The sequence below is a fragment of the Canis lupus genome, chromosome X, assembly GCF_003254725.2.
Source record: "Canis lupus dingo isolate Sandy chromosome X, ASM325472v2, whole genome shotgun sequence".
Classification (NCBI taxonomy): Eukaryota; Metazoa; Chordata; class Mammalia; order Carnivora; family Canidae; genus Canis; species Canis lupus.
Window position 1 is genome coordinate 67585497 of NC_064281.1, and position 20904 is coordinate 67606400.

General features: G+C 38.3%; 1 protein-coding gene and 2 pseudogenes across 2 annotated transcripts in view; 2 read left to right on the forward strand and 1 right to left on the reverse strand.

Annotated features, from left to right (window-relative positions):
* The first annotated feature begins 229 nt into the window (after positions 1–229).
* Positions 230–1732, forward strand: LOC125754634 (elongation factor 1-alpha 1-like; annotated as a pseudogene).
* A 6623-nt stretch (positions 1733–8355) lies between these two features.
* LOC112649481 (60S ribosomal protein L31-like) lies at positions 8356–8769 on the reverse strand (annotated as a pseudogene).
* Positions 8770–9594: 825 nt separating this feature from the next.
* DACH2 (dachshund family transcription factor 2) overlaps positions 9595–20904 on the forward strand; it is a 180806-nt gene continuing 169496 nt past the window's right edge. For both annotated transcript variants that reach the window (XM_049107473.1, XM_049107472.1), the window contains exon 1: positions 9595–9746. In XM_049107473.1, coding sequence (XP_048963430.1) covers positions 9620–9746 — 127 coding nt within the window. In that variant the 5' untranslated portion in view covers positions 9595–9619. The remainder of the gene's footprint in view (positions 9747–20904) is intronic.

Here is a 20904-nt window from a genome sequence, read left to right on the forward strand (position 1 = left end):
CTTAACTGGATTATTTATTTTTGAGGTATTGACTTTGATACGTTCTTTACAGATTTTGGATACTAGCCATTGATCAGATATGTCATTCACAAATATTGTCTCCTATTTTGTAGGTTATCTTTTAGTTTTGTTTATTGTTTCCTTTGTTATGCAAAATATATTTATTTTGGCAACGGGTTTGCCACCAGAACACAGGTGTCATGAAAACCACCACTAAACTTAAACCAAAATGGGAAGGGAAAAGACTCACATCAACATCGTCATCATTGGACACGTAGATTTAGGCAAGTCTACCACTACTGGCCATCTGATCTACAAATGTGGTGGGATCGACAAAAGAACTATCAAAAAATTTGAGAAGGAGGCTGCTGAGATGGGAAAAGGCTCCTTCAAGTATGCCTGGGTCTTGGATAAACTGAAAGCTGAACGTGAACATGGTATCACCATTGATATCTCCCTGTGGAAATTCGAGACCAGCAAGTATTATGTGACCATCATTGATGCCCCAGGGCACTTTATCAAAAACATGATTACAGACACATCTCAGGTTGACTGTGCTGTCCTTATTGTTGCTGCTGGTGTTGGTGAATTTGAAGCAGGTATCTCCAAGAATGGGCAGACCCGTGAGCATGCCCTTCTGGCTGACACACTGAGGGTAAAACAACTGATTGTTGGTGTTAACAAAATGGATTCCACTGAACCACCCTACAGCCAGAAGAGATATGAGGAAATCATTAAGGAAGTCAGCATGTACATTAAGAAAATTGGCTACAACCCTGACACAGTAGCATTTGTGCCAATTTCTGGTTGGAATGGTGACAACATGCTGGAGCCAAGTGCTAACCTGCCTTGGTTCAAGGGATGGAAAGTCACCCGTAAAGATGGGAACCCACACTGCCTGAAGCTCTGGATTGCATTCTGCCACCAACTCGTCCAACTGATAAGCCCTTGCATCTGCCTCTCCAGGATGTCTACAAAATTGGTGGTATTGGTACTGTCCCAGTGGGTCGAGTGGAGACTGGTGTTCTTAAGCCTGGCATGGTGGTCACCTTTGCTCCAGTCAATGTTACAACTGAAGTAAAGTCTGTTGAAATGCACCATGAAGCTTTGAGTGAGGCTCTTCCTGGGGACAATGTGGGCTTCAATGTCAAGAATGTATCTGTCAAAGATGTTCATCATGGCAACGTGGCTGGTGACAGCAAAAATGACCCACCAATGGAAGCAGCTGGCTTCATGGCTTAGGTGATTTTCCTGAACCATCCAGGCCAAATCAGTGCTGGATCTGCACCTGTGCTGGATTGTCACACAGCTCACATTGCTTGCAAGTTTGCTGAGCTGAAGAAGATACGTCGTTATGGAAAAAAGCTGGAAGATGGTCCCAAGTTCTTGAAATCTGGGGATGCTGCCATTGTTGATATAGTTCCTGGCAAACTCATGTGTGTTGAGAGCTTCTCTGACTATCCTCCTCTGGGCCATTTTGCTGTTTGTGACATGAGACAGACAGTTGCTGTGGGTGTCATCAAAGCAGTGGACAAGAAGGCAGCTGGAGCTGGCAAAGTCACCAAGTCTGCCCAGAAAGCTCAGAAGGCTAAATGAATATTATCCCCAATACCTGCCACCCCAGTCTTAATCAGTGGTGGAAGAATGGTCTCAGAACTGTTTGTGTCAATTGGCCATTTAAGTTTAATAGTAAAAGACTGGTTACTGATAACAATGCATCGTAAAACCTTCAGAAGGGAAGAATGTTTTGTGGACCATTTGGGTTTTTTTGTGCGTGTGTAGCAGTTTTAAGTTATTAGTTTTTAAAGTCAGTACTTTTTAATGGAAACAACTTGACCAAAAATCTGTCACAGAATTTTGAGACCCATTAAAACAAAAGTTTAATGAGAAAAAAATCTATTTATTTTGATAATGTCCAAATAGTTCATCTTTGCTTAACTTCTATGACGTGTCTAGTAAGACATTATTACAGCCCATGTCAAATGGGTTGATGCCTATGCTCTCCTCTAGGATTTTGATGTATCCCTGTTTCACATTTAGGTCTTTCATCCATAGTGAATTTATTTTATTTATTTATATTTATAAAAAATATATATTATATTTATAATATTTATTTATTGTGTAAAAAAGTGGTCCAGTTTCATCCTTTTGCATGAGGCTCTCCACTATTCTCAAGACCATTTGTTGAGGAGACTGTTATTATCCTCTTCGATATTCTTTCCTGCTTTGTCAAATGAGTTAGTCATATAGTTGTGGATCCACTTCTGGGTTCTCTATTCTGTCCTATTGATCTATGTGTCTGTTTTTGTTCAAGTACCATACTCTCTTCACAACTACAGCTTTGTAATATAGCTTGAAATCCAAATTGTGTTGCCTCCAGTTTTGCTCTTCTTTCCCAGATCTGCTTTGGCTATTTGGGGATTTTTGTGGTTTCATACACATTTTAAGATTCTTTGTTCTAGCTCTGTAAAAAATGCTGGTGGTATTTTCAAAGTGATTGCAATCAGTGTGTTGATTGCTTTGGGTAGTATACACATTTTTACAGTATTTGCTCCTCCAATTTATGAACATGGAACTTTTCCCATTTCTTTGTGTCCTCTTCAATATCTTTCATAAGTGTTATATAATTTTTAGGGTACAGATACTTTATTTTATTAGGTTTATTCTTTTGGTGTAATTGTAAATGGGATCAATTCTTTTATTTCTTTTTTTTACCCTGATGCTTCATTAGAGTATAGAAATGCAACAGATTTCTACATATTGATTTTATATTTTGTGACTTTACTGAATTCACATTTCCATTCTAGCAATTTTTTGGTAGAGTCTTTTGGGTTTTCTATATAGAGTATCATTTCATCTGCAAATAGTAGAAGTTTAACTTTTTCCTCACTGATTTGGATATCTTTTATTTCTCTCTGTTGTCTGATTCTTGACGCTAAGATTTCTAGTACTGTACTAAATAGCAATGGTAAAGGGGACATCCTCTTTTGTTCCTGACCAAAGAGGAAAAGCTTTCAGTTTCCTCCATTGAGGATAATATTATCTGTGGGTTTCTTGTACATGGCTGTTATGACGTTGAAGTATTTTTCCATCTATACCTACTTTGGTGAGGATTTTTATCAAGAATGAATATTGTAATCTGTGGAATGCTTTTTCTGTATCTATTGACAGTATCCTATGATTCTTATTTATGTATTTATTCTTAAGGATTTTTATATATTTATTTGAGAGAGAGAGCGCATAAAGGGGAGGGGCAGAGGAAGAGGGAGAAGCAGACTCTTCCCTGAGCAGGGAGCCTGAAGTGGGGCTTGAACCCAGGACCCAGGGATCATGACCTGAGCTGAAGATAGATGCTTAACTGACTGAGCCACTCAGGCACTGAGAACATCATATGATTCTTATCCTTTCTTGTATTAATGTGGCATATCACACTGATTGATTTGTGAATATTGAACCACTCTTGCAGACCAAGAATAAATCCCAATTAATCATGCTGAATAATTATTTTACTGTACTTTTGGATTCAATTTGTTAGAATCTTGAGAATTTTTGTGTCCATGTTCATCAGGTATGTTGGCCTATAATTTTTCTTTTTTTATAGCGTCTTTGTCTTGTTTTAGAATCAAGATATTGCTGACCTTCTTTAATAAGTTTGGAAGTTTTCCTTCCATTTCTATATTTTGGAACACTTTGTAAAGGTATTAACTCTTCTTTAAATGTCTGGTAGAATTCTCCTGGGAAGCCATCTGGCCCTGGACTTTTGCTTGTTGGGAGATTTTTAGTTGCTGATTCAATTCTTTGCTTGTTAAGGATCTGATGAAAATTTCTATTTCTTCTTGTATGTTTTCAGAAATATGCCCATTTCTTCCAGATTGTCCAGTTTTTTGGCATATATTTTTTCATAATTTTTGCTTTTAATTGTTTGTATTTCAGTGGTATTGGTTGTGCTCTCTCCTTTTTCCTCATGATTTGTTTATTTGGTTCTTTTTTCTCTTTGCTTTTTGCTAAGTCTGGCTAGGATGTTATCAATTTTATTAATTTTTTGAAGAACAAGATCTTAATTTCATTGCTCTTTTATACTGTTTTGTTTCTCTATTGTTTCTTTATGCTCTACTGTTTATTATTTTCCTTCTTGCTGGCTTTAGGCTTTACTTACTCTTCCTTTTCTAGTTCCTTTAGGTGTAAGATTAGGTTGTGCATTGGAGACTTTTTAATTTCTTCAGGTAGGCCTTTTTTTGCTCTTTATTTCCCCTCTTAGGATCTACTTTCCTGCTTCCAAATGTTTTGGACACTCATGTTTCCATTTTCATTTGTTTCCATGTATTTTTTTTTATTTCTTTAATTTCCTGGTTAATCAATTCACTCACTTTTTTAAAAAAATATTTTTTTTTATTTATTTGAGAGAAAGAGCATGAAGAGAGGTAGAGGGAGAAGCAGGCTCCCCGCTGAGCCAGGAGCCCTATGTGGGGCTCCATCCCAGGATTCTAGGATCATTACCTGAGCCAAAGGCAGACACTTAACTGACTGAGCCACCCAAGGGCCTCTAATGCATTCATTCTTTAGAAGGATATTCTTCAACATGTGCTTGTGGCCTCTCCAAATGTTTTCTTGTGATTGACTTCCAGTTTTATAGCATTGTGGTCTGAAAATATTAATGGTATGATCTCAGTCTTTTTACACTGGTTGAGACCTGATTTGTGACCCAGTATGTGATCTGGAAATTATTCCATGTACACTCTAAAAGAATGTGTATTCTGCCGCTTTAGGATGAAATGTTCTGAAAATATCTGTTAAGTCCATATTGTCCAGCGTGTCATTTAAAGCCATTGTTTTTGTTAAATCTTGTGGATAGACTGGTTTATTATGACATAGCCCTTTTTCTTGTTTTGATACAGTCTTTGGTTTAAAATCTAATTGGTCTGATATAAGTATGGCTCCTCCAGCTTTCTTTTGATCTCTGTTAGCATGATGTATGGTTCTCCACCCTCTCACACTCAATCTGGAGGTGTCCTTAGGTTTAAAGAATGTCCTTTAAGCAACATATGGATGAAGCTTGTTTTTTTTGTTGTTTTGTTTTGTTTTGTTTTGGTTTGGTTTATTGTTGTTTGTTTTACCATTCTGATTACCCTACATCATTGATTTTTTATTTATTTATTTATTTATTTATTTATTTATTTATTTATTTTACCCTACGTCTTTTAGGCGAGATTGGGTGCGTTCAGGGTGGTATGGCCGTAGACCCCTACGTCTTTTAATTGGAGAATTTAGTCTATTTATATTCAGAGTAATCACTGATAGATATGAATTTGGTGCCATTGTATTACATAGAAAGTCACTATTCTTGCATATTGTTTGTGTTCCTTTATAGTCTTTGCTGCTTTTGACCTCTTTTTCCTGCTCAGAGGGTCTCCTTTAATATATCTTGTAGATTTGATTTAATGCTTATAAACTCCTTAAATTTTTGTCTGAGAAACTCTTTATCTCTCCTATTCTGAATGACAGCCTTGTTGGATAAAGTATTCCTGATTACATATTTTTGCCATTCTGCACATTAAATATACCATGCAACTCTCTTCTGGCCTGCCATGTTTCTGTGGACAGATGTGTTGTGAACAAGATATGTCTTCCCTTGTATGTTAAGGACTTTTTTTCCCCTTGATACTTTCAGCATTCTTTCCTTGTCTGTGTATCTTGTATATTTGACTGTCTTGGTGATGGTCAGCTTTTGTTGAATTCTCTGTGCTTCTTGGATTTTGCTATCTGTTTCCTTTCCCAGATTAGGCAACTTTTTGTCTATATTTTGCTTAAATTAAACTTCACCCCCACTTTTTTTTCCCCTTCTTCTGGGACTCTTATGATATGAATGTTAGTATGCTTTAAGAAGTCACTGAGTTCCATAAGTCCACATTTGTGATCCAATTACTTTTCTTCCCTCTTCTTTTTACCTTTATTATTTTCCATAATTTTATATTCTAAATCAGTGATCTTTTTCCTCTGCTTCTTCAATCCTCACAGTCATGGCATCCAGTAGGGTTTGCATCTCAGTTATAGCATTTTTAATTTTGACCTGACTAGTTTTCAAGGTTTTTTTTTAATTTTTTTAATTTTTATTTTTTTATTGGAGTTCAATTTGCCAACATATAGCATAACACCCACTGCTCATCCTGCCAAGTGCCCCCACAGTGCCCATCACCCAGTCACCCCAACTCCCCGCCCACTTCCCCTTCCACTACCCCTTGTTCATTTCCCAGAGTTAGGTGTCTCTCATGTTTTGTCACCCTCACTGATATTTTCACTCATTTTCTCTCCTTTCCCTTTACTCCCTTTCACTAATTTTTATATTCCCCAAATGAATGAGACCATGTAATGTTTGTCCTTTTCCAATTGACTTATTTCACTCAGCACAATACCCTCCAGGTCCCTCCACATCGAAGCAAATAGTGGGTATTTGTCATTTCTAATGGCTGAGTAATATTCCATTGTATACATAGACCACATCTTCTTTATCCATTCATCTTTCGACGGACACCGAGGCTCCTTCCACAGTTTGGATATTATGGACGTTGCTGCTAGAAACATGTTTTTTTTTTTTTTAATCTCTGCAGTAAGAGATTCTTTAGTGTCTTCTATGCTTTTCTCATACCCAGCTAGTATCCTTTTAATTGTTTTAACATCTGTTTCATACATCTTATATCTGTATTGAATAAATTCCTGGCCATCACTTCCTCTTCTTTCTTTTAAGGTGAATTCCTACATCTTGTCATTTTGTCTAGGTCACTGTTTTTGTTTGTTTGTCTGTTTGTGATTGTTAGGAAAGCATTTTATAGTCTTGCTCCTGAGAGTAATGGCTATATTAAGAAGAGATCTGCAAAAGTGGGGAGGGGTCTTATATGCGCTCTGCTATTGTTTTTTGGTTGCTCCTATTCTCAGGTCAGTCCTCTGCAGAGTTTCTACTTGCCTGTAGAGAGGGGTGTTTGGACCTTGTCCACTGTGTGGCAAGTTTTGACTAGTGTGTTTTGTCTTCAATAAAAGAATCCAGATCAAAAAGGAAGCTATATATTATTTCCTGTAGAGCTGGAGCTTTGTAGCACTCTATGATCAGTAGCCTTGGGGCATGTGAGGGATTTGATCTTCTGGGGAAAGGGTCTGCTGGGCCAATTTTCAGACCAATTTGCCTTAGTAAACATGCACTTGTAGGATATAGGTTGGGGGGAGCTTAATGTAAGCAGCAGCAGTCTCCATTGCAGGGTGCTGTGTTTCTCACTGAAGTTGGTCTGTGCTGCAGTGCAGAGGGTGGGAATGTCATTGCTCCTCTGTCTCCTTCCCGGAGTAAGGAGTTTGAATCCATCACTCATCAGGAAGCGCTCACAGAAGAGTAAACAAGCACCCCTCCTGTGTCCCCAGCTTCCATCAGATCCCTGTCTTCACCTTTTCTGTGTCTGAGTTGTCTGCCTGCCAGGCAGCATAGTATTCCTGTGTTTTATCTCAGGCACGCAGATGGGTTTCAAAACTCCAAATTTTAGGGACTCACATGGTGCAGACCTGCAGTGATCCTCTAGGGCAGAGTCACTGCACTTTCCCCATTTGCTAGTTTGTCCCAGTAAAGCAGTTGCATGCAGTGGTTGGGAGTTTATGGTAAATTATAGCAAAAAGCTGGCACCAAAGTTTGCTGTCCCCAGCCAGTGTCTTTGTTCCTATGCTAGGGAACAGGGCAGCACATTGTCACCACCAGTTCTTTTATCCCCAGAAAGGCCATGCCACCTGGCCCAAATACACTCCAAGAAGGGAAACTCTCTCTCTCGATATAATCCAGGGAATCCTCAGACCACATTTCCCACTCCCATGTGTCTGCCCTCCTTCTTCACAGCAGCATCACTAAACCTACCAAGCAGGACCCTGGCGATGTCACAGACTTCTAAAGTTTCAGACTTTGTGCTCCATTGCTTGTAGTAATTTGCAGTTGTCATACCCTTGCCTTTTCCTAGCCATTGTTTTGGGGGAAGTTTTTCTTGTGTAATCCTCTGCCTGCTGCTTCTCTCTCCTCCTCTCTCTTCACTCTATCTTCTCTCCTCTCTGTAATCATAGCTCCGTGCCTTCTGTAGCACCTGCAATTCTTTTCTCCCCAAAATCAACTCTCTGCATCTCCTACCTTCCATGAAATGGTCATTTTTCTACCTATAGATGTCCAGTTTTGTTCTCTCAGTCCTCAGATGGATGTTTTTGTTGTTAAGAATGATTTGATATTTAACTAGCTGTGTTTGAAGGGTGAGGCAAGCTTAGGGTCCCCTACTCTTCCACCATTTTAACTCAATCCCTAACCATTTTTTTCTTTTTTCTTTTTTTTTTTTGGCAGTTTTATACCTTTATTTGACAATCAGCGATTAGTTCTCATCCACATTAACGGTCTGTAGATTTTTGAAAGTGGTGACAGGTATGTAGGTAACCAGCATGTAGAGCTTGTTTGGTGAATCTTCATCCTCGTTAACGTTTTCTGGACAACTGCACATGGATACAGTATGGAACATTCCTTATTCCTTTGGTCCAGACAGCTTTGTTGAGCCTGGCATTAATGCGCACATCTGGAGTTCCCATCTCCATCGTGGCAAATTTCCGGATCTCTTTGAGTGCCCGAGGATCACACTTCGTGAAATCTACTCCATGGATACATTTGTTAATGTTGATGGTGTATTCTATGGTCACTACCTCCTTGATGGCAGAACGGCCCTTCTTCTTCTTGCCACCCTTCTTTGCAGGAGCCATTCTGGCAGGCCCTAGTTGGAAAGCCCATTTTCTTTTCTAAAGCCAGATTGTTTGCTATTGCAGTGATTGGAAATCAATCCCTTACCCTTCTTTTTTGAAACATTCTCCTTAAAAGGATGTCCTAGAGATAATTCTGTGGTTGTTTTGTGTATGGTTTTAAGCAGTGGTTCTGTCTTCACAGTATTCTAAGTCCTAGATGAAATAGCTGTCATCGTAGATCATTATGGTAATATAGTAGTCTGCACCTATACACTCTTTACGTCATTCTCTAGTATGGAAGATCAAAATAAAGTAGAATTTCAAATTGGGGGCCATGGCTTTATGTTTTATCCTATTTTGTACAAAATCCTGCTATGTATGAAGAGCTTATCCTTTGCAGGACTGGATCTGAGAACAAAATAGCTGATCATTTCCTTTCTTATCCCGTATTTTTCCATATTATTATGTTCTTATGTGTGCTCTTTTTGAGTAAAGAAAACTGTTCTTCATTAAAACCTAGCATATGTATGTTAAAGCATCAAAATGGGAGACAGTAATGGTTAGTTAATGGCCTACCACAAACTTTCAAAAGCTATCCATTATGACTCCTGACTTATTTAGACTACCTGTAACTATATCATTATTGAGAGTTGTTTATTCTTCTCAGAAGCAGCTTAAGTACAAGGCTATTGAAAGTTTTTGGAATGATTATAAAATTGAGTTACCTATGTTTAATAATAATTTTCTAAGAAGTAAGATTAATAATTTCAACCCTAAAAAGGAATTTTCGAAAAGTCTTCTCATAGAAAGTTGCCAAATTGCAATCTGTTCATACAAATGTTTTTCAGGTGGAAGTGAATCCTCCTGGGATAAGGATAAGATGCAATCTTCTCTTGCTGCTCCTGGACCCCAACATGGACTTGCTCATACATCCCTGGCTAACCAGCCAAGCTTTGGGGGTGCTCCTGCCCTCAATCCACTGCAGCAGAACCACTTACTGACCAATAGTATGTATGCTGTCCTTTCAAAAATTGGTGTGTTGAGAAAAATACCACACAAGACCCACTGGATAACTTGGGCTATAGGGATAATGTATTTTTCTTCCATAGCTTTAATAGTTTGAAATCAGAAGGATAGATTGAAAGGGATTCATCTGAAAGTGTAAAGTTCATAGAGTAAAGACAGATTGAGAGGGCATGTAGCAAATTAAAGATCCATAGGAGTCTATGTAACAGAGTAATTAAGAAAGATGTCTGTAGTCACATAAACTTGAGTTTGAAATCCACATCGTTTGAATTCCATATAACTGTTGACCTTGGAGAATGCACCTAAATTTTTGAAGTCTCAGTGTCCACAACTACAAAGTAGGAACAAAAATATACCTATTAAGTAAGGTTATTATGAGAGTTAAAAATAATAAAAGAAAAGCTATTAGTGACTTGCATATAGTAAGTACTGTATGAATTAGAAGAATTACTGATACTCAGTAATCAAACTTCAGGAATGTGTACAAATTCAGGTGTAGATGATTTTTTTGTTGTTGTTTTTAGGAACTGCAATAACTCAGAAGTCTTTCTGCAGGAAATTGTGTCTTATATACATTACTTGACTAAAACCCTATTTTTTCTTTTTTTAAAGATTTTATTTATTTATTCATGAGAGACAGAGAGAGGCAGAGACATAGGCAGAGGGAGAAGCAGGTTCCATGCAGAGAGCCTGATGTGGGACTCCATCCAGGCATTCTGGGTGGGATCACTCCCTGAGCCAAAGACAGATGCCCAAGTGCTGAGCCACCTAGAAGTCCCTCTTATTTTTTTTAAACCTACTTTTCTCCTAAGCAGAAATCTGAGAGAAAACTTCAATTACTCCTTTCCTTGAGATTTTCATTCCCTCACTAAACCCTAGGATTAAAATAACGGAACAGTCAAATTCTGAGGTATCTTAATATGATGTTTTAAATATTAATTAAATTAATCAGTTTTAAGCATATAAAATAAGTTATGGTATCTTTAAAATTATTACAAACTCAAGTGTGAAGTGTCTTATAAAATAGGAATGTTAAGCAACGGCCAATAAATAATGGCAAGAAATTTATGAATATTATGTTATAAGAAGACAAAAAAGGACTGATTATGGTAGACTTACTTCTTAAAGTAAGAGAACTTAGAAGACTTCTGGTTTCTGATTGGACATGTAAAGAGGTTTGAAGTTGTCACTCTTCCTCAAAGCAAGAGCAACAATTCGTTTAAATCAATCAGAGATAGGCAGATACAGAGAATCAGAGCTTATAGGGAGCAGAAGCCACAGCTGGAGTCAGGTAGAAACCTTTAAATTTCTGGAGATTCAGTGAGGACCTAGCTTGAGAGATAAAAACCACTGGGGGCCAATTCTTAGTGGGTCCCTGCACTTTCATGAGTCTTAAACTTCAGCAGCCCCTTAAGGTTCTCTGGATGAAAATCTGAGAAACTTCCCCTCTTGTCTCTGGCTGGGGGGCAAGAAAAGTACCCATTTCAAAATATTCCCAGAGTGTTCTATTCTTAACAAAGGCCTGCTCTCAAAGGAAACTATTTTACCAGAGTTAAACAATTTATTTTACCAGAGCCTAACTGATGTGGGGGAAAGGATATATTAAAATCCAACACCCTGTAGCCATTGATGTGAGGTTAGGGAGATGCACATCTCCAGCCCCTTTAACATTTCCTGTGGGGAAAGAGAAATATTCAGCTCTATCCCCCTCTATCTTTCTTCTCTCACTTGAGGGAAAAAGCTAAAATTACTTGTGAAGATCATAGCTCAAGGACACATGCTCACTAAGAGACTGAAATCTAATTATATGTTTCTCCTTCTTACTCATTTTCCCACCACCATAATAGGTTTTTTTTTTTATAAGAACCGGGATTACAAATGAAAAAATTAGTCTTCAGACCCAATTGAATTTGGCTTCTTTAGGGTACACCAAAGATAACTCCATCACTAATACAACAGCTACAGCAAACAGTAAATTTAACCTAATGCCCTGACAGATAAAAATAAAGCCTCCTACGTAAAGCCTGTTTACCTCAGTTGCCTTCAGCCAATGCACCATTTCGGCTTTAAAGCAAAAATTGCAAGGCATGAAAAAGAAAAAAAAAAAACAGTCTAAAGATATGAAGCAAACATCACAATAAGAATTAGATATAACACATATTTTAGAATTATCAGACCTCAATTTAAAATAACTGTAGTTAATATACTGAGAGAGTGGAAAACATACAAGAACACATGGAAATATTAACACCGAAATAATTATACTTGAGAAAAAATAATATGTGGGAAATAGAGGCAGAGAGACGAATTTTTTTGTATATTTTTATTGGAGTTTGATTTGCAAACATATAACATAACACCCAGTGCTCATCCCGTCAAGTGACCCCTTCACTGCCCATCACCCAGTCACTCCATCTCGCTGCCCACCTCCCCTGCCATTACCCCTTGTTCATTTCCCAGAGTTAGGAGTCTCTCATGCTCTGTCATCCTCTCTGATATTTCCCACTCATTTTCTTTCCTTTCCCCTATAATCCCTTTCACTATTTTTTTATATTTCCCGATTGAGTGAAACCATATAATGATTGTGTTTCTCCAAATGACTTACTTCACTCAGCATAACACCATCCAGTTCTAACCACATTGAAGAAAATGGTGGGTATTTGTCATTTCTAATGGCTGAGTAATATTCCATTGTATACATAGACCACAACTTCTTTATCCATTCAACTTTTGAAGGACACTAAGGTTCATTCTACAGTTTGGCTATTGTGGATATTGCTGCTATAAACATTGGGGTGCAGGTGCCCAGTGTTTCACTGCACCTGTATCTGTGGGATAAACCCCCAGCAGTGCAATTGCTGGGTCATAGGGCAGTTGTATTTTTAACTCTTTGAGGAACCTTCACACAGTTTCCTAGAGTGCCTGTACCAGTGGCTGTACATTAACACCAACAGTGCAAGAGGGTTCCCCTTTCTTCATATCCTCTCCAACATTTGTTCTTTCCTCTCTTGTTAATTTTCACCATTATCACAAATGGGGGTGGTATCTCATTGTGGTTTTGATTTGTATTTCTCTGATGGCAAGAGATGCAGAGCATTTTCTCCTTTGCTTGTTGGCCATGTCTATGTCTTCCTTGGTGAAATTTCTGTTCCTGTCTTTGGCCCATGTCATGATTGGATGGTTTGTTTCTTTGATGTTGAGTTTGATAAGTTCTTTATAGATCTTGATTACTAGCCCTTTATCTGATACATCATTTGCAAATATCTTCTCCCATTCTGTAGGTTGTCTTTTACTTTTGTTGACTGTTTCTTTTGCTGTGCAGAAGCTTTTTATCTTGATGAAGTCCCAATAATTCATTTTGCTTTTGTTTGTCTTGCCTTCATAGATGTATATTGCAAGATGTTGCTGTGGTTCAAAAAAGGTGTTGCCCGTGTTCTCCTCTAGGATTTTGATGGAATCTTGTCTCCCATTTAGATTTTTCATCCATTTTGAGTTTATCTTTGTGTATGGTGTAAGAGAATGGTCTAGTATCATTCTTCTGCATGTGGATGTCCAATTTTCCCAGCACCATTTATTGAAGATACTGTCCTTTTTCCAGTGGATAGTCTTTCCTGCTTTGTCAAATATTAGTTGTCCATAGAGTTGAGGGCCCATTTCTGGGTTCTCTATTCTGTTACATTGATCTATGTGTCTGTTTTTGTGCCAGTACCATACTGCCTTGATGATGACCACTTTGTAGTACAACTTGAAATCTGGCATTGAGATGCCCCCAGCTCTGGTTCTCTTTTTCAATATTCCCTTGGCTATTCAGGGTATTTTCTGATTCCACACAAATCATAAAATAATTTCTTCCAACTCTCTGAAGAAAGTCCATAGTATTTTGATAGGGATTGCATTGAATATGTACATTGCCCTAGGTAGCATAGACATTTTCACTATATTAATTTTTCCAATCCATGAGCATGGAATATTTTTCCATCTCTTTGTGTCTTCCTCAATTTCTTTCAGAAGTGTTCTGTGGTTTTTAGGGTATAGATTTTTACCTCTCTGGTTAGGTTTATTCCTACGTATCTTAGGCTTTTGGGTGTAACTGTGAAGGGGATTGACTCCTTAATTTCCCTTTATTCAGTTTCATTGTTAGTGTATAGAAAGGCCCCCTGGTTTCTGGGCATTGAATTTGTATCCTGCCACACTGCCAAATTGCTGTATGAGTACTAGCAATCTTGGGGTGGACTCTTTTGGGTTTTCTACGTACAGTATCATGTCATCTGCGAAGAGGGAGAGTTTGACTTCTTTGCCAATTTGAATGCCTTTTATTTCTTTTGTTTCCTGATCACTGAGGCAAGGACTTCTAGTACTCTGTTGAACAGCAGTGGTGAGATTGGACATCCCTCTCATGTTCCCTATCTTAGGGGAAAGGCTCCCAGTGTTTCCCCATTGAGAATGTTATTTGCTGTGAGCTATTCTTAGATGGCTTTGAAGATGGTGAGGAATTTTCCCTCTATCCCTACCCTCTGAAGAGTTTTGTTCAGGAATGGATGCTGTATTTGTCAATTGCTTTCTCTGCATCAATTGAGAGGATCTTATGGTTCTTGTTTTGTCTCTTGTTGATATGATCTATCATGTTTATTGTTTTATGAGTGTTGAACCATCCCTGTATCTCAGGGATAAATCCCACTTGGTCATCGTGAGTAATCTTCTAAATGTATTGTTGGATCCTATGGGCTAGTATTTTGTCGAGAATGTTTGCATCTGTGTTCAACAGGGATATTGGTTTATAATGCTTTTTGGTGGGGTCTTTGTCTGGTTTTGGAAGTAAGGTGATGCTGGCCTCATAGAACCAGTTTGGAAGTATTCCATCCCTTTATATCTTTCAGAACAGGTTTAATAGAATAGGTATTGTTTCTTCTTTAAACATTTGACAGAATTCCCCTGGAAAGCCATGTGGCCCTGGAATTTTGTGTCTCAGGAGGTTTTTGATGATTGCTTCAAATTCCTCATTGGTTATTGTCTTGCTCAGGTTTTCTATTTCCTCCTGTTCCAGTTTTGGTAGTTTGTGTTTTTCCAGAAATGCATCCATTTCTTCTAGATTGCATAATTTATTCATGTAGAGCTGCTCATAATATGTTTTTATTTTTTTTATTTTTTTTAAATTTTTATTTATTATTCATTTATGATAGTCACACAGAGAGAGAGAGAGGCAGAGACACAGGCAGAGGGAGAAGCAGGCTCCATGCAGGGAGCCCGATGTGGGATTCGATGCCGGGTCTCCAGGATCGCGCCCTGGGCCAAAGGCAGGCGCCAAACCGCTGCGCCACCCAGGGATCCCTCATAATATGTTTTTAAAATCATTTGTATTTTCTTGGTATTGGTTGTGATCACTCTTTTTTCATTCTTGATTTTATTATTAGAGTTCTTTCTCTTTTGCTTTTAATAAGGCTTGCTAATGGTTTATATATCTTAATTATTTCAAAGAACGAACTCATGGTTTTGTTGAGCTGTTCTACAGTTCCTTTGGTCTATATTTCTGTTTGGTGTAGGTTTTATTTGCTTTTCTTTCTCCAGTTCCTTTAGGTGCAAGGTTAGCTTGTGTATTTGAGTTTTCTCCAATTTTGGGGGGGAATGCTTGTATTGCAATGTATTTGCCTCTTGCGACTGCATTTGCTGTATCCCAAGGTTTTTAAACGGTTGTATCTTCATTCTCATTAATTTCTTTTTTTAATAATAAATTTATTTTTTATTGGTGTTCAATTTTCCAACATACAGAATAACACCCAGTGCTCATCCCGTCAAGTGCCCACCTCAGTGCCCATCACCCATTGACCCCCATCCCCCAACCTCCCCTTACATCACCCCTAGTTCGTTTCCCAGAGTTAGGAGTCTTTATGTTCTGTCTCCCTTTCTGATATGTCCCACACATTTCTTCTCCCTTCACTTATATTCTCTTTCACTATTATTTATATACCCCAAATGAATGAGAACATATACTGTTTGTCCTTCTCCAATTGACTTAATTCACTCAGCATAATACCCTCCAGTTCCATCCACGTTGAAGCAAATGGTGGGTATTTGTCATTTCTAATGGCTGAGCAATATTCCATTGCACACATAAAACACATCTGTTTTATCCATTCATCTTTCGATGAACACCGAGGCTCCTTCCACAGTTTGGCTATTGTGGACATTGCTGCTAGAAACATCGGGATGCAGGTGTCCCGGCGTTTCATTGCATCTGTATCTTTGGGGTAAATCCCCAACAGTGCAATTGCTGGGTCGTAAGGCAGGTCTATTTAGAACTTCTTGAGGAACCTCCACACAGTTTTCCAGAGTGGCTGCACCAGTTCACATTCCCATCAACAGTGTAAGAGGGTTCCCTTTGCTCCGCATCCTCCCCAACAAATGTGGTTTCCTGCCTTCTTAATTTTTCCCATTCTCACTGGTGTGAGGTGGTATCTCATTCTGGTTTTGATTTGTATTTCCCTGATGGCCAGTGATGCAGAGCATTTTCTCATGTGCATGTTGGGCATGTCTATGTCTCCCTCTGTGAGATTTCTGTTCATGTCTTTTGCCCATTTCATGATTGGATTGTTTGTTTCTTTGCTGTTGAGCATAACAAGTTCTTTATAGATCTTGGAAACTAGCCCTTTATCTGACATATCATTTGCAAATATCTTCTCCGATTCTGTAGGTTGTCTTTTAGTTTTGTTGACTGTATCCTTTGCTGTGCAAAAGCTTCTTATCTTGATGAAGTCCCAATAGTTCATTTTTGCTTTTGTTTCTTTTGCCTTCGTGGATGTATCTTGCAAGAAGTTTCTGTGGCCAAGTTCAAAAGGGGTGTTGCCTGTGTTCTCCTCTAGGATTTTGATGGAATTTTGTCTCACACTTAGATCTTTCATCCATTTTGAGTTTATCTTTGTGTATGGTGAAAGAGAGTGGTCTAGTTTCATTCTTCTGCATGTGGATGTCCAATTTTCCAAGCACCATTTACTGGAAACTTTCTTCCAGTGGATAGTCTTTCCTCCTTTATCGAATATTAGTTGACCATAAAGTTGAGGGTCCACTTCTGGATTCTCGATTCTGTTCCATTGATCTATGTGTCTGTTTTTGTGTCAGTGCCACACTGTCTTGATGACCACAACTTTGTAGTACAACCAGAAATCTGGCATTGTGATGCCCCCAGCTATGGTTTTCTTTTTTAAAATTCCCCTGGCTATTCGGGGTCTTTTCTGATTCCACACAAGTCTTAAAATAATTTGTTCTAACTCTCTGAAGAAAGTCCATGGTATTTTGATAGGGATTGCATTAAAGGTGTAAATTGCCGTGGGTAACATTGACATCTTCACAATATTAATTCTGCTTCCCATGAGCATGGAATATTTTTCCATCTCTTTGTGTCTTCCTCAATTTCTTTCAGAAGTGTTCTATAGTTTTTAGGGTATAGATCCTTTATCCCTTTGTTTAGTTTTATTCCTAGGTATCTTTTGGTTTTGGATGCAATTGTGAATAGGATTGACTCCTTAATTTCTATTTTTTCAGTTTCATTGTTAGTGTATAGAAATGCCACTGACTTTTAGGCATTGATTTTGTATCCTGCCAGGCTGCCAAATTGCTGTGTGAGTTCTAGCAATCTTGGGGTGGCGGCTTTTGGGTTTTTTATGTACAGTATCATGTCATCGGCGAAGAGGGAGAGTTTGACTTCTTTGCCAATCTGAATGCCTTTAATGTCTTTTTGTTGTCTGATTGCTGAGGCTAGGACTTCCAGTACTATGTTGAGTAGCAGTGGTGAGAGTGGATATCCCTGTCTTGTTCCTGATCTTAGGGGAAAGGCTCCCAGTGCTTCCCCAATAAGAATGATATTTACTGTGGGCTTTTCGTAGATGGCTTTTGAGATGTTGAGGAATGTTCCCTCTATCCGTACACTCTGAAGAGTTTTGATCAGGAATGGATGCTGTATTTTGTCAAATGCTTTCTCTGCATCTAAGGAGAGAATCATATGGTTCTTGGTTTTTCTCTTGCTGTTACGATGAATCACATTGATTGTTTTACAAGTATTGAACCAGCCCTGTGTCCCGGGTATAAATCCTACTTGTTCATGTTGAATAATTTTCTTAATGTATTGTTCGATCCTATTGGTCAGTATCTTGTTGAGAATTTTTGCATCCATGTTGATCAGGGATATTGGTCTATAATTCTCCTTTTTGGTGGAGTCTTTATCTGGTTTTGGATAAAGTTGATTCTGGCCTCATAGAACAAATTTGGAAGTACTCCAGCTCTTTCTATCTTTCCAAACAGCTTTAGTAGAACAGGTATGGTTTCTTCTTTAAACGTTTGATAGAATTCCCCTGGGAAGGCATCTGGCCCTGGACTTTTGTGTCTTGGGAGGTTTTTGATGACTGCTTCAATTTCCTCCTTGGTTATTGGCCTGTTCAGGTTTTCTATTTCTTCCTGTTCCAGTTTTGGTAGTTTGTGGCTTTCCAGAAATGCGTCCATTTCTTCTTGATTGCCTAATTTATTGGCGTATAGCTGTTCATAATATGTTTTTAAAATCGTTCGTATTTCCTTGGTGTTGGTAGTGATCTCTCCTTTCTCATTCATGATTTTATTAATTTGAGTCTTCTCTCTCTTCTTTTAAATAAGGCTGGCTAATGGTTTATCTATCTCATTAATTCTTCCAAGAACCAACTCCTGGTTCTGTTGATCGGTTCCACAGTTCTTCTGGTCTCGATTTCATTGATTTTGCTTGAATCTTCATTAACTCTCCTCTTCTGCTGGGTGTAAGATGTATTTGCTCTTTTTTCTCTAGCTCTTTTAGGTGTAAGGTTAGCTTTTGTATTTGAGTTCTTTTCAGTTTTTGAATGGATGCTTGTATTGCGATGTATTTCCCCCTCAGGACTGCTTTTGCTGCATCCCAAAGATTTTGAATGGTTGTATCTTCATTCTCATTAGTTTCCATGAATCTTTTTAATTCTTCCTTAATTTCCTGGTTGACCCTTTCATCTTTTAGCAGGATGGCCCTTAACCTCCATGTGTTTGAAGTCCTTCCAAACTTCTTTTCGTGATTTAGTTCTAATTTCAAGGCATTACGGTATAAGAATATGCAGGGGATGATCCCAATCATTTGGTATGAGTTCAGACCCAATTTGTGACCCAGTATGTGGTATTTGAAGAAAGTTCCATGTGCACTTGAGAAGAATGTGTATTCAGTTGAGTTTGGATGTAAAGTTCTGTCGATATCTGTGAAATCCATCTGGTTCAGTGTATCATTTAAAGCCTTCGTTTCTTTGGAGATGTTGTGTTTAGAATACCTATCGAGTGTAGAAAGCTCTAGATTGAAGTCATCAAGTATAAGTGTATTATTATCTAAGTATGTCTTCACTTTGGTTATTAATTGACTGATATATTTGGCAGCTCCCACATTCGGGGCATATATATTGAGGATTGTTAAGTGCTCTTGTTGGATAGATCCTTGAAGTATGATATAGTGTCCCTCTTCATCTCTCACTACAGTCTTCGGGGTAAATTTTAGTTTATCTGATATAAGGATGGCTACCCCTGCTTTCTTTTGAGGACCATTTGAGTGGTAAATGATTCTCCAACCTTTTATTTTCAGGTTGTAGGTGTCCTTCTGTCTAAAATGAGTCTCTTGTAGACAGCAAATAGATGGGTCCTGCTTTTTTATACAGTCTGACACCCTGCTCCTTTTGATGGGGTCATTAAGCCCGTTCATGTTTAGAGTTACTATTGACAGATATGAGTTTAGTGTCATCATGATATCTATTCAGTCCTTGTTTTTGTGGATTGTTCCACTGACCTTCTTCTTAAAGGGGAATTTTAAGAGTCCCCCTTAAAATTTCTTGCAGAGGTGGTTTGGAGGTCACATATTCTTTCAGTTCCTACCTGTCTTGGAAGCTCTTTATCTCTCCTTCCATTTTGAATGAGAGCCTTCCTGGAAAAAGTATTCTTGGTTGCATATTCTTCTTATTTAGGACCCTGAATATATCCTGCCAGCCCTTCCTGGCCTGCCCGGTCTCTGTGTAGAGGTCTGCTGTTACCCTAATACTCCCTGCCCATAAAAGTGAGGGCTTTCTTGTCTCTTGCTGCTTTAAGTATCTTCTTTTTATCTTTGGAATTTGCAATCTGAACTATTAAATGTCGAGGTGTTGAAAGTTTTTTTTTTTTAATTTTAGGGGGGGATCTCTCTATCTCCTGGATCTGAATGCCTGTTTCCCTCCCCATTTTATCAAAGTTCTCAGGTATGATTTGTTCAAATATGCTTTTTGGCCCTCTCCTTCTCAGCGCCCTCTGGAACCCCAATTAAACATAGATTTTTCCTTCTGAGGCTGTCATTATATTCTCTTAACCTTTTGTCATGGTCTTTTAATTGTTTTTCTCTTTTTTCCTCAGTATCCTTCCTTGCCATCAACTTGTCTTCTATGTCACACACTCTTTCTTGAACATCATTAACCCTCATCATTAGGTCCTTCAGTCTGTTGCATCCATTTATTTGATTTTTAATTTTGGCTTGATTAGATCTAAATCCTGCAGTCATAAAGTGCCTTGAATCCTTTATCTTTTTCCAGAGCCACCAGTATCTTTATAATTGTGCTTTTGAATTTGTTTCCTAATATCGAATTGTAGTGCAAATTCTGTAACTGTGTGGCAGAGAGGACTGTTTCTTTCTTTTTTTTAATATTTATTTATTTATTTATTTATTTATTTATTTATGAAAGCCAGAGAGAGATAGAGAGAGAGAGAGAGAGAGAGAGAGAGAGAGAGCAACAGAGTGACAGAGAGGCAGAGACACAGGCAGAGGAACAAGCAGGCTACATGCAGGTACCCCGATGTGGGACTGGATCCTGGGACCCCATGGTCACAACCAGGGCTGAATGTTGTGCTAAAAAGCTGAGCCACTGCGGCTGCCCAGAGTGTACTGTTTCTCCCTCAGGACTGCTTTTTCTGCATCCCAAAGATTTTGAATGATTGTATCTTCATTCTCTCTAGTTTCCATGAATCTTTTTAATTCTTCTCTAATTTCCTGGTTGACCCTTTCATCTTTTAGCAGGATGGTACATAACCTCCACGTGTTTGAAATCCTTCCAAACTTCTTCTTGTGGTTTAGTTCTAACTTCAAAGTATTAT